This window comes from Sinocyclocheilus rhinocerous, unplaced genomic scaffold (assembly GCF_001515625.1).
Source record: "Sinocyclocheilus rhinocerous isolate Xijiao unplaced genomic scaffold, SAMN03320098_v1.1 scaffold1140, whole genome shotgun sequence".
Taxonomy (NCBI): domain Eukaryota; kingdom Metazoa; phylum Chordata; class Actinopteri; order Cypriniformes; family Cyprinidae; genus Sinocyclocheilus; species Sinocyclocheilus rhinocerous.
Window position 1 is genome coordinate 864,088 of NW_015652168.1, and position 13,800 is coordinate 877,887.

A 13,800-nucleotide genomic window follows, 5' to 3' on the forward strand; every position below is an offset into this window, starting at 1 on the left:
TTTAGTCTGGAGGAGCTGAACACGCAGCGCCAGGTGGAGCCTGGGGAGAAGGAATGGGATGGAGCATCGAATAATTATTTAAGTAGGAATATTTGTGTATGTGTGTAAGAACAGGAAAAGCAAAAACAAGGAATAAATTGATAATAAATAAACCATGACTAGCAAAAGTAGGTGGCGATATGCACACAGGATGTAACACAAAAAAGGAAGAAGAAGAAGCCTCTAGCGTGCACGACCCGAGTTCTTTCATTCTCACCGGAAATGATGGCCTCTTCTTCTCTACTCTGCTGCTGTTAGCTGGCTGCTACTAGACCGACTGTCGAGAAATCAATAAAAAACAAACATATCTGGATCCCGTGCTTTTATTTTGGCACTGTGGCGTGCGTTTGTCACCCGTCCTCATGCCCATGTACAAGGTGAAGCCCGTCAGTCCCGCTGACATAAAGATCGATTTGCCAACGTGCATGTACAAGTCCCCGAATCTCCACGCGCAGGGAATGAACTGCGGAGAGCACGCGATTCAGGTAACCACATTACCCATATGATACGGGAGCACATCAGTTCATCATTCAAATCGCGCATATGAACATGAAATCGTAAAAATGCGTAAGCTACACAGTGGCTAAGTCTGATGCAATGGGCACGTGCGTGTCGGGTGTGATTGACAGCTGCTGTACTTCGTGCTCTGGAATGAGAGGTTGGTCCTTTAGTGACTTACACTTTCAGTTTAATACACTGCAGTTTACCAGCAGCTAACAACGACTCCCTGAAATATTTAGGAAGGAGATGGATCATACTAGAAAGGATGATGATGATGATGATGATATGGTAAATTGATTTATTTATAGTTTATATTAGGGTCCTCTTGCACATAGTTTAATGCAACTAAATGTTGTTTTGTAGTGTACATTTGCATGCTTGGGAAGGTAGCCATGCAAATTGCATGTAAACGGTCTCTTCTCATCTGTATCTCTTGTTGGTCTCAGAACGGGGAAGTGGATCCTGCTCTGAAGGCGCTGGAGGAGCGACAGGATGAAGTGCTGAGAAGACTGTATGAGATCAAGGCAACGGTCGACGGGCTCGCAAAGACGGTGAGCACTCCTGATGCAGACCTGGACGCCAGCACACTGTCACGCGGGCCGGCTGAGTCTGTGTTCAGAGGAACGGCAGATCTAGACTCTCTGTTGGGCAAGGTGAGCCCTTACATGCGCCACGAGACATTTTTTATTTATCTTGAGTTAGATTAGGATGTTTCAACCCTGTTCAGGTATTTAGCTCCTGCATTCTACTTTTATCACTAAACCAGTGTAAACATGGCAGACCGGTTAACCTAGTTGGCTGTTTTTTTCTGTTCTGTTTCTGTTTAGCAGCCTTAATTGGGTTGGGCATTATGTCTTAAATCTTATATGTGACCCTGGAGCACAAAACCAGTCACAAGGGTCAATTTTTCGAAATTGCTGAATAAATAAGCTTTCCATTGATGTATGGTTTGTTAGGATAGGACAATATTTGGCCGAGATACAACTATTTGAAAATCTGGAATCTGAGGGTGCAAAAAAATCTAAATATTGAGAAAATCATCTTTAAAGTTGTCCAAATGAAGTTCTTAGCAATGCATATTACTAATCAAAAATTAAGTTTTGATATATTTACAGTAGGACATTTACAAAATATCTTCATGGAACATGATCTTTACTTAATATCCTAATGATTTTTGGCTTAAAAGAAAAATCTATAATTTTGACCCATACAATGTATTTTTGGCTGTTGCTACAAATATACCCCAGCGACTTAAAACTGCTTTTGTGCTCCAGGGTCACGTATATTCCAAATGCACGTCTTGCTGAATTGTTTCTGGTTGTCCTCCAGGACCTGGGTGCGCTAAGAGACATCGTGATCAACGCCAGCCCTGCCTGTCCTCCTCTGTGCCTGCTGGTTCTTCATGCTCTGCTGTGCCAGCGCTACCAGGTGCTCTCCAGTGTGCATGTGCACTCCTCTGTGAGCGCTGTGCCCCCTCCGCTGCTGTCCTGCCTGGGCCCGCGGCACATAGACAGCCACGCCCGCCAGCACTTTCAGCTCGGCTTCACTCTCATATGGAAAGATGGTGAGAGGGTAAAAAGAGAGCGGCACTAAGATTGATCAGAATGTGTTTTCCTGGAGGGCCGCTGTATCTTGTGCATTCAAGGAATCGTGGTTCTCTTGTATGACCGGAGTGAAACTGATTTGTTTAAAGGGTTAGTTCACCCAAAAATGAACAAAAATTCTGTCATTAATTACTCACCCTCGTGTCGTTCCAAACCCGTAAGACCTTCGTTCATCTTCGTAACACGATTGAATATATTTTTGATGGAATCTGAGGGCTCTCTGACCCTCCCATAGACAGCAAGGTAACTACCACGTTCAAGGTCCAGAAAAGTACCAAGATGATCGACAAAGTAGTCCGTGTGACATCAGTGGTTCAACTGTAAAGTTACGAAGCTACGAGAATACTTTTTTTGCACGAAGAAAACAAAAAGAATGACTTTATTCCACATTTTCGTCTCTACCGCGTCACTTTGGACAAGTGTTCACGACAGTATCATGACGCGAGCGTGTGGCGGCGCTGACGAAAATGTGGAATAAAGTCATTATTTTTGTTTTCTTCGTGCAAAAAAAGTATTCTCGTAGCTTCGTAACTTTACAGTTGAACCACTGATGTCACACGGACTACTTTGTCGATCATCTTGGTACTTTTCTGGACCTTGAACGTGGTAGTTACCTTGCTGTCTATGGGAGGGTCAGAGAGCCCTGCTGTCTATGGGAGGGCCAGACAGCCCTCATATTTCATCAAAAATATCTTCAATTGTGTTCCGAAGATGAACGAAGGTCTTACGGGTTTGGAACGACACGAGGGTGAGTAATTAATGACAGAATTTTCATTTTTGGGTGAACTATCCCTTTAACGCTCCTCTAGAGGACGTGTGAAGATGTCATGCTAAACGTGTAAGACTCGGCGAATAACGAATAGCATGAAAAGCTTTTGTGGAAGCGTCACTTCAGAATGATTTTTGGTGTGCACTGGGGAACTTTTTAAGATTGCCATCTCTAAGGCAACATCCTACATATCATAGTGTAGCGAAACATACATTTGGAGACATGGAAACCAAAACCTGTGTGATTTAAACTTAATTTAAAAAAAAAAAACACTAGCTTTCCGAAGTATGGGTTAGTATTTTTTAATTCTGCTTGCTCAGGCTGCATTTATTTGATCAAAAATAAAAACAGTAGTATTTGGAAATGTTAAATTTTTTTTATATAAATATAACTAGTATATTTATATAAATTACTATAATATAGTACTATATACTAGTATATTTATATAAATACTATAATATACATTTTTTAAATATGTTTTGAAATGTAATTTCTTTTGAAACGTGATAACATTTTTTTCAGGATTCTTTGATGATTAGAAAGTTGAAAAGAACAGCATTTATTTTATTTTTTTTATTTTTTTTTATGTAAAAGTCAGCATTTACTTTTGATCAGTTGAATGTGTCCTTGCTAAATAAAAGTATAAATTTTTGGGGGGAAGAAAAAAAACTTACCGACCCCAAGCTTTTGAATAATAGTGTAGTTAATTAGCAAACTTATGTTGCTTTTGTGGTGCAGTGTGCACTTATAGCAGCATGAAAATAAAACTTTAATTCAGTTTGTGAATGGATTATATACAGAAAGCTCCCTTAAAAATCACTGAAGTTGTCAAATGTTTCAGTTCAACGCAAGTTCTGCTCTTTTGCGAAAACTCCCATTATAATCAAAACGTGTTTATACTTTTTTTCATGACAGGATTCACAAGTGCGTTGAACTGAGTCGATGAGCTTGCGCTGCACATAATAATTCCGGCTTTAGAACTTAAAGCAGCACTATGTAACTTTTTCTATGTTCAAAATTTGCCAAATGTATATAATGAGCGAGTACATCATGAATTCATCTTCCAAACCGCGTTTTTGTCTTATTCCGAATCACTACGGTACACTTATAATAAGTACTTATATTTGGACTATTGTAGGCTGGTCGGGTCGTCACCGCTGCGGAGTAACACATACCTGCGTGAATCGCCAGAGACATAAACTTAGAGAAGTAGCTCCGGTTGGAATGTTCTTCCGCGGGATGTGTGCAGTTCTGTTTATTAACCGCTAGAGCGCCAAAAGTTACATAGTGCTGCTTTAAAAACTTTTGATGACTGGCTATAATGCTCGGCTCTGCAAAAACCTCTCCGAGTGCTTGCACAAATGTCTGTACTCTGTACTGCTGGAAGACTGGTGTTGTTACATTTTTTTAAATGTCAGTATCATTGCGGTACAGAAGTACGGGTGCTTTTGGCAGCGCTAGATTGGATTGTGAATGGTGGGTGTTTATACCAGACCTGTTGATTGTGGTGGCCTACTCCTCTTGAAACTATTTGGCTACTAGTCAACATATACAGGTGCATCTCAATAAATTAGAATGTCGTGGAAAAGTTCATTTATTTCAGTAATTCAACTCAAATTGTGAAACTCGTGTATTAAATAAATTCATTGCACACAGACTGAAGTAGTTTAAGTTTTTGGTTCTTTTAATTGTGATGATTTTGGCTCACGTTTAACAAAAACCCACCAATTCACTTTCTCAACAAATTAGAATATGGTGACATGCCAATCAGCTAATCAACTCAAAACACCTGCAAATGTTTCCTGAGCCTTCAAAATGGTCTCTCAGTTTGGTTCACTAGGCTACACAATCATGGGGAAGACTGCTGATCTGACAGTTGTCCAGAAGACAATCATTGACACCCTTCACAAGGAGGGTAAGCCACAAACATTCATTACCAAAGAAGCTGGCTGTTCACAGAGTGCTGTATCCAAGCATGTTAACAGAAAGTTGAGTGGAAAGAAAAAGTGTGGAAGAAAAAGATGCACAACCAACCTGTTGATTGTGGTGGCCTACTCCTCTTGAAACTATTTGGCTACTTGTCAACATATATAAATTTTTTTTTTTAAAAAGCAGAAAAGAAGAGTGCATTCATTTAAAGGTGGAGCAGATTATTAAAGTTTGACAAACAATTATGAAGACAAATCTTTTTTTACTTTGCAATAATTGTGCACAATAAAACCTTAAATGTGCATCAGGGGTATAAATAGGATCAATTTGGGTATCTTCTGTATGTATGCAATTTCCATTTTAAATAAATGCTGTTCTTTTTAATGTTATTCAGCAAATAATCCGGAGTATCCCAGGTTCCAAAAAAATATTAAGCAGCACAACAGTTTCCAATATTGATAATAAATCAGTATATTAGAATGATTTCTGAAGGATCATGTGACACTGAAGACAGGAGTTATGATGCTGAAAATTCAGCTTTGCTTCACGGGAATTAATTACATTTTACAATATATTAAAATAGAAAGCCATTATTTTGAATGGTAATAATATTTTACAACATTACAGTTTTTTCTGTATTTTTGGTCAAATAAATGTAGCCATGATAAATTTGGCCTTAAGGAGAAAATTATTTTTTTCCCCCAGAGAAAAAAAACTAGAACCAAGATTGAAAAATTGCAAAGCTACTGAATAAATAAGCTTTCCATTGATGTATGGTTTGTTACAATATTTGGCCGAGATGCAACTATTTGAAAATCTGGAATCTGAGGGTGCAAAAAACTCAAAATATTGAGAAAATCATCTTTAAAGTTGTTCAAATGAAGTTCTTAGCAATGCATATTACTAATCAAAAATTAAGTTTTGATATATTTAGAGTAGGACATTTACAAAATATCTTCATGGAACATGATCTTTACTTAATATCCTAATGATTTTTGGCATAAAAGAAAAATCTATAATTTTGACCCATACAATGTATTGTTGGCTATTGCTACAAATATACCCCAGCGACTTAACACTGCTTTTGTGCTGCAGGGTCACATTATATATATATATACATTTGCAGTAGCTCCAGATATTTCGACATGCTAATTATTGTATCATCCGTCTCCTTTCAGTGTCAGAGCTGCAGATGAAGTTCAACACACAGAGCATGTGCCCGATTGAGGGGGAGGCCAACGTCGCTCGCTTTCTCTTCCGTCTTTTGGGTGCCGAACCCCAGGACCCGGTCGCCGCCACGCAGATGGACTGCTGGATCGACACGGCAGTTTTCCAGCTGTCCGAGGGGGGCAGTAAAGAGCGGGCGGCCGTGCTGAGGTCACTAAACGCAGCTCTGGGGCGTTCAGCGTGGCTTCTGGGTCAGGAGTTCTCTCTCGCCGACATTGTGTGTGCCTGCTACGTCCTGCGGGCCGGCCAGACCACCTCTGCACCAGTTAACGTACAGCGCTGGCTCAAGTCCTGCCAGAACCTGGGCCACTTCGACTGCGTGTATCCGTTACTACAGTGACGAAAGCTGTGAGATCGGCGCAGGTCGTACTCTAGCTGGAAACTGATACGCCATAGTAAATTATATAATGAAAAGGGAAATGCAACATGACTTCGCCAACCAAATGTAACCTGTTTTGCCAACAAACACTGTAACATCCCAGAATCCAGTGTTAACTGAGCTCAGGTCTGTAATATGGAATGTTTAGAAATGATGTTTGAACTGGAGGCGATCTGAAACTGATCCCAGGCCAGGGTCATAGATGCAAACACTCAGAGAGAGGGCATTTGGGATAATGATACTGTAAACACGACTCCCTCCCGCCTTGTGCCTAATAAAACGTTGAACTAGAAGATGTTGTGTGTTGCTGTGACATAATCTATCGGGTGTTTAATGAAGCCTTTGAAATTTGAACCCAAGGACCTACTGGTATATGACGGATGAGAGGTGATACTTTGTAGCTTAAAACCTAATAAACATTTTCATTTCGGGTACCGACTGATTTTTTTCCTCCACCTAAATACATGTATAATATTGAATGATTGCCGTTATGTTTCTGAGTGGTAGACAAGAGGATGCACTTTTTTCCCAAAAAAAACAACAACCTTCTATTACAGTTTTTCCTTTTAAAAAGTAAAAAACTACTAAGAATGAATACTTTTATTACCCAGGAACGCATTAAATTGATCAGACAGAGAGAATAAGTGTTTTTGAACATTATTCATGAGAGTAATCAACGTATCACAGTTTCCACAAAAAAATATTAGGCAGCACAACTGTTATTAAGAAGTGTTTCTTGAGCAGCATATTAGAATGATTTCTGAAGGATCATGTGACACTGAAGACTGGAGTAATGATGCTGGAAATTCAGCTTTGCATCACACGAATAAATTACATTTTAAAATGTATTACAATATAAAACAGCTATTTTAAATTTTAATCATGTTTTACTGTTTTTACCGCATTTTTGATTAATAAAAGCAGTCTTCAGCATTAGAGACCTTTTAAAACATGTCAATGTTATGTCAAACATTGTCATTTTTATGTCAAAAACATAAAAAAAATCTTACCAACCCCAAACTTTTGAATGGTAGTGTAGCTTTCAGAAGTTGTAACTTCATTGGACTACTAAATAAAACAATTGTAGTGGAAAACTAGATAGATATAGAATTATAAAAAAGGAACATTAGGCAAAATGGCATTTGATTTTTTTACAATCAAAATGGCCCAATCAAAGAAGCTGTAATACATGATGTAACCTGTAGGTGGCAGCACCATCCTCAACAACTCAAACCGCCGAGTTAAATTTCAGTTCATTTCCCTTTAGGCAAAAATCATTTTAATTTCACAGCTCTCAGATCTTTCCTCACTCACACAGGAAAGAATTAACACTCTACACAGATCGAATAACACTGTATCAAGGTGAAAGGTTTAAAAATGTACATTTAAGCAATGACTGGGATCCTAAATTGACATCTCTACAACCTGGAACCTAGAATGTAACCACATATTTTCATCTAAAATCAGATTGAATCAGGTTGATACGAGTATCTACTGAATCACTAAGCACAGTATGCACAGATTTAGGTTGATATGAATGGAACTACAAACCGTGCCACATTATGTTGTCTACAGTAGTATGACACTGACCTTTACAGCACATAATGATAGGCCAGTTATTATATTTTAGTTGTGCAATCATATTGCTATTTTCCCCCTTAATAGAAGAACATTTGTTTTTGTTTTTCACTGAAGTGCACATTTCCAAGATAAAGAGTTTAAAGAATCAAGGATAATGTTATCAGCACGGTGTCGACAAAGCTGAATGTTAATGAGAAAATTCCCTATAGCGCCTTTAGGGACACATCACAAACAATGCTCAAACCGTCTATGTATGTTGTGTTTTAAGTTGAGTTATTACGCCTATAGGTCTTGACAGCTGTACCCAAGACGGTTTTATTTACATGATAGCTGTTGTGAAATATAATGGGATTCATATCTGCAGGCGAGGGATAGTAAAAATGATGCTTTGATTTCACTAACAACACTCTGCTCATCTGTGATGTGACTTGAGGGCTTAAAACTAGTCAGTTAAGTCATGTTTTCATTAGAATTGAGAAATATCTGATTTATGGATTTGGGAAAGGCATAGGTCTGTTTCTGGCTTCAATGCGGCGTTCCACTGTGTTATTTACACAAAAACGATGGCACAAAATGTGTTCACCATATCTCCAAATAACACTTTTTTTTTTGGTTCTCAGAATGTTCCTCTTCTCAAAACAGAGCTGTTGTATAATCAGTTTATAAGCTATATCTTTTTTTTTATCCTTTGTTTAATCATAATCATTAAAATAGCCTTCATAATATGGATGATTAGATGAATATGTGCATGTAAGATTTTCATGTAACGTATTTAGTTCTCATTGTACCACAATGTAGTATAATAATCTAGATTTGACATTTCTTTTACTGACCAGCACCCATTACGAATCATTATTAGATTAGATTCAAATTCATTGTCATTGTGGAGAGTACAGTACAAAGCCAATGAAACACATTTTTGTTGCATAGCAACCATCTGTTATAACTTCTAGCGGAAGGATGAATATGCTTGATAAAATCATATTAATATGAACATTTGTGTCCTTACATTTTTAATACAATAGCCCCAAAAAGTATCTGGGTTCATTTTTGACACTTATTGCATGAGATAATAAATGTAGTGAGTGGCATAAATTGTGCAGATAATATTTTGCTATTGCATTTACTTTCATTAAATATGGCTTAGGTGTCCAAACACTTTTTGGGACCACTGTATATTTTATATTTTTATATTACCAGTAAGATTTTTTTTTCTTTTGAAACAAATTAAAACTTTATTTAAGCACAGATGCATTAAATGAAATGAAAAAAATGTATCACGATTTCCACAAAAATATTTAGCAGCACAACTGTTTTCAACATTGATAATAATCAGAAATGTTTCTTGAGCAGCAAATCAGTATATTAGGTCACGTGACACTGAAGATTGGAGTAATGATGCTGAAATATCACAGAAATAAATTACATTTGAACAGTTGCTAAATCGTAATGATATTTCACAATATTACTTTTTTATTGTATTTTTTCAGCATCGGTGAGCATGAGATTTAAGATCAAAAAATCCTCCCGACCCCAAACATTTGATCAGTGTTTGTGACAGCAAGTATAATGTATAATGTGAAATATGCACAGAACCTTCTTTCAGTGAGTGCTTTCTAAAAAATAATGCCGTATAAAGGTCAGAGTGCTGTCCTTTGGTCCAGCTTGTCAGCAAATTCTGCCTCTCCTCGAAGAGCCTCACGCTCAACCTGCAGCTTTAATTGGCGTTAACATCATGTTTTCAGGCTTATTTCACACCTACCACTCTTCAGTTACCACAGATGCATCCTGGCAACATAATCTCAAGTGTTTTAATTTACACGCCATACATCAATATTCAGCTGTGAAGACACATGGGATTTGTCAGTGGCTATGTTATTTAAAAGATGAAATAACATATCATATAAGGGATATAAGGGAATAACATATCAGAAGATTTTGTGTTGTCATCATCTGTTTTTATAAGTTACTATTACTATTGCTTATACTTGGGTTAGGTTATTTCCCCCCCAAACCCCAGCTCTAAATATTAAACTACAATGTGTAACTCATCCCACACAGTTTGTGAAAAGACATGAATACCTCAAATCATGTAGCATGTTGAGGAGAGGTGTGCTGTTGCTTCTCTATCCAATCAAACGACCAAAGGATTCCCATAGACTTACACCAAAGGATGCACTTGTGTCATATCTAGACGGCAGAATATCATAGAGACTTGGGGGTGGGCTCTTTTGATTGGGCCAGTGAGCAACCACTTAGCAACCACCAGAACACCTTAGCAACACCCTAGCAACTGCATAACGACATGCTAAAAACCTTGCACAACATCTTAGCAGCTCCTTTACTTCCACCCAGATAATCTTAGCAACTGTGCAACAACATGCATGCTCAATCACCTGTCAGTTTTGCCATAGATATTCTGTTCTATTTTTCATTTCCCAAACTACTTTTCCTATGTATGTTCTCCGGGATGCTGAAGCCTATTCTATTCTATTCTATTCTTTATTTTCCAAACTACTTTTCCTTTGTAGGTTCTCCGGGATGCTGGATTCTATTCTATTCTATTCTATTGTGTTCTGTTCTGTTCTGTTCTATTCTTTTACTACCACCCAGATCATCTTAGCTACTGTGCAACAACATGCATGCTCAATCACCTGTCAGTTTTGCCATGGATGTTCTGTTCTATTTTTCATTTCCCAAACTACTTTTCCTATGTATGTTCTCCGGGATGCTGAAGCCTATTCTATTCTATTCTATTCTTTATTTTCCAAACTACTTTTCCTTTGTAGGTTCTCCGGGATGCTGGATTCTATTCTATTCTATTCTATTGTGTTCTGTTCTGTTCTGTTCTATTCTATTATGTTCTATTCTATTATGTTCTGTTCTATTCTCCATTTTCCAAACTGCTTGTCCTAAGTAGGTTCTCAGGGATGCTACAGCCAATATTATGTTCTATTCTATTATGTTCTGTTCTATTCTCCATTTTCCAAACTGCTTATCCTAAGTAGGTTCTCAGGGATGCTACAGCCAATTCTATTAATTTTATTCTGTTCTATTTTCCAAATTCCAAACAGCTTGTCCTATTTAGGTTATAATAGATTCTCTATTCTATTCTGTTCTGTTCTTTTCTCAATTTTCCAAACTGCTTGTCCTATGTAGGTTCACAGGGATGCTGGAGCGTATTCTATTCTATTCTATTCTATTCTATTCTATTCTATTCTATTCTATTCTATTCTATTCTATTCTATTCTATTCTTCATTTTCCAAACTACTTTTCCTATGTACTGTACTGTAGGTTCACAGGGATGCTGGAGCGTATTCTATTCTATTCTATTCTATTCTTCATTTTCCAAACTACTTTTCCTATGTACTGTACTGTAGGTTCACAGGGATGCTGGAGCGTATTCTATTCTATTCTATTCTATTCTATTCTATTCTATTCTATTCTATTCTATTCTATTCTATTCTATTCTATTCTATTCTATTCTATTCTATTCTATTCTATTCTATTCTATTCTATTCTATTCTATTCTATTCTATTCTATTCTATTCTATTCTATTCTATTCTATTCTATTCTATTCTATTCTATTCTATTCTTCATTTTCCAAACTACTTTTCCTATGTACTGTACTGTAGGTTCACAGGGATGCTGGACTCTATTCTATTCTATTTTCTATTTTCCAAACTGCTTGTCCTAAGTAGGTTCTCAGGGATGCTACAGCCAATTCTATTAATTTTATTCTGTTCTATTTTCCAAATTCCAAACAGCTTGTCCTATTTAGGTTATAATAGATTCTCTATTCTATTCTGTTCTGTTCTTTTCTCAATTTTCCAAACTGCTTGTCCTATGTAGGTTCACAGGGGTGCTGGAGCATATTCTATTCTATTCTATTCTATTCTATTCTATTCTATTCTTCATTTTCCAAACTACTTTTCCTTTGTACTGTACTGTAGGTTCACAGGGATGCTGGACTCTATTCTATTTTCTATTTTCCAAACTGCTTGTCCTAAGTATTTTCTCAGGGGCGCTGCAGCCAATTCTATTAATTTTATTTTATTCATTCTATACAATTCTGTTTTTCTTTTTCTAAACCAATTGTTCTGTGTAGGTTCCCAAACATGCTTAAGCCTATTCTATTCTATTCTATTCTATTCTCCATCCATTTTTCAAACCATTTGTCCTGTGTAAGGTTGCAGAGATGGTGGATTCTATTCTGTTGTGGAATTTATATAGATAGTAATTTTATAGCTTTAGACATGTCCTGGTGGTTAAAACTATATTTTTGTCATACAAAATGTGACTACTAAATCAACACACAAGCCAAAAAAAAAAAGAGCAAAGTGTAGAAAAACACACTGATAATCAGAAACATCATGTAAACCTAGTTTTTTTTTTTTTTTCTTTCTTTCTTGAGCGGAGTATAGGGACCAGCTAGCTGTGAATAGATCCTTTCCATTTGCTTCCTATTGATGAAGTTCTGTGTTCATCTCGATTGGCCCAATCAGTGTGTCTGCAGTCAGCATGCTCTTAGTGCTCCAGCCTGATTCCAGCCACACATTCTCCATCGATCCGCTGGGCTGATCACACACCCATCTGAGGGTCCTGCTCATTCACCTCCACCATACTTATTACACTATAAATATCAAAAACAGTCTCCAGTCTCAAATGGTAACAGCACATCCGCACCTCTGTGTCTATATTATGATGTCTTCCCTGAAAAACATTCATATTGCTAATGGATTTAGTGGCTTCCATGTTCAATAGTGCAATTTTTGTGTAAAACGCGTTAAGCTAACAAACAACCAGCTGCTGTCGTAATGCCTGTTCCCAGGAGAGACTGAACAATCGCTTTACTCTGAGGGTCTGGCTGTACTAGACTGAAGGAGAACATTTATCAGGTGCTTGAAGCAAACTCATTAAACAATCGCTTTTTTTAATGTCTCCCAATGAGGATCTGTTTGATTGTCCTTCTGAGAACTGTTTCATCAGCATATTGCTTTAACTGCTGGTCAAATGATTGCTGGTTGGAAGGATGGTTTTATTGGTTTATTTCTCTGATGTTATAATCAAATAGGTACCATGGTACTTCCATGCTATTTTAAACATATACAATGGAATGCTTGGAAGTTCCTTGGAGAACCACGCAAATGGCTTGATTCATAAATAGAGTATGCATAGTACCACTGTATTACAATCTGATACATCACTTCCATAGCACCCTTTTTAAGGGTATTTTTGGATGTACCACCAGTCTGTACACCGATGAGAAGAATATTCCAAAATAGTATTTGTTTTCCTGGGTATGGTTTACATATAATAATGAAACGGAACCTTTGAATTAAATAAAAGTGTGTGGAGATCTGGGGCAGAATATTCTACACATAAACAATAAATAGTCTTGTTGCTTCAAGTGGCCATATGATAACAACAGAAAAACATCCCTTCCCTTATTAATAACAATTCTCATGCTTTTAAATTGTGTAAATGAATGATTACAGTGGTGTAATCCATAATCAGTAGCACATTTTAGAAATAATCTACCCAATACTGTGTAAAAGCAGGTCTGTGTCAGTTTTTTAACATACATATATACATACATACATACATACATAAGACATTAAGATTAGTTCATATAATATAAGTTAATATTTTTACTTGAATTTATAATAAATCTTTATTAATACATCTTAATTTATGAAATAAAACCTCCTTTTTGTAAGATATCATTAATTAATTTAACATAACAATATTAGCTATGGCTGCATTTAT

At 37.0% G+C, this 13,800-nt stretch overlaps 1 protein-coding gene across 2 annotated transcripts; it reads left to right on the forward strand.

Annotated features, from left to right (window-relative positions):
- Positions 1-230: 230 nt before the first annotated feature.
- On the forward strand, positions 231-6,881 carry LOC107713960 (aminoacyl tRNA synthase complex-interacting multifunctional protein 2-like). Of its 2 annotated transcripts, XM_016519634.1 has the most exons (5): positions 467-524; positions 669-828; positions 987-1,193; positions 1,870-2,104; positions 6,021-6,881. In XM_016519634.1, the coding sequence occupies exons 2-5, from the start codon at positions 787-789 to the stop codon at positions 6,407-6,409; spliced, it is 873 nt and encodes a 290-aa protein (XP_016375120.1). In that variant the 5' UTR covers positions 467-524; positions 669-786; the 3' UTR covers positions 6,410-6,881. The 2 variants fall into 2 exon arrangements, with proteins under 2 accessions (XP_016375119.1, XP_016375120.1); XM_016519633.1 differs by lacking the exon at positions 669-828 and having other exon boundaries at positions 231-524.
- The last annotated feature ends 6,919 nt before the right edge of the window (positions 6,882-13,800 follow it).

Bases quoted from the DNA above. Each gene is read 5' to 3' on its own strand.
- LOC107713960 (XM_016519633.1), top strand. From the start codon at position 402: ATGCCCATGTACAAGGTGAAGCCCGTCAGTCCCGCTGACATAAAGATC. The intron at 525-986 runs GTAACCACATTA...TGTTGGTCTCAG, and splicing joins GCGGAGAGCACGCGATTCAG to AACGGGGAAGTGGATCCTGC. The intron at 1,194-1,869 runs GTGAGCCCTTAC...GTTGTCCTCCAG, and splicing joins TAGACTCTCTGTTGGGCAAG to GACCTGGGTGCGCTAAGAGA.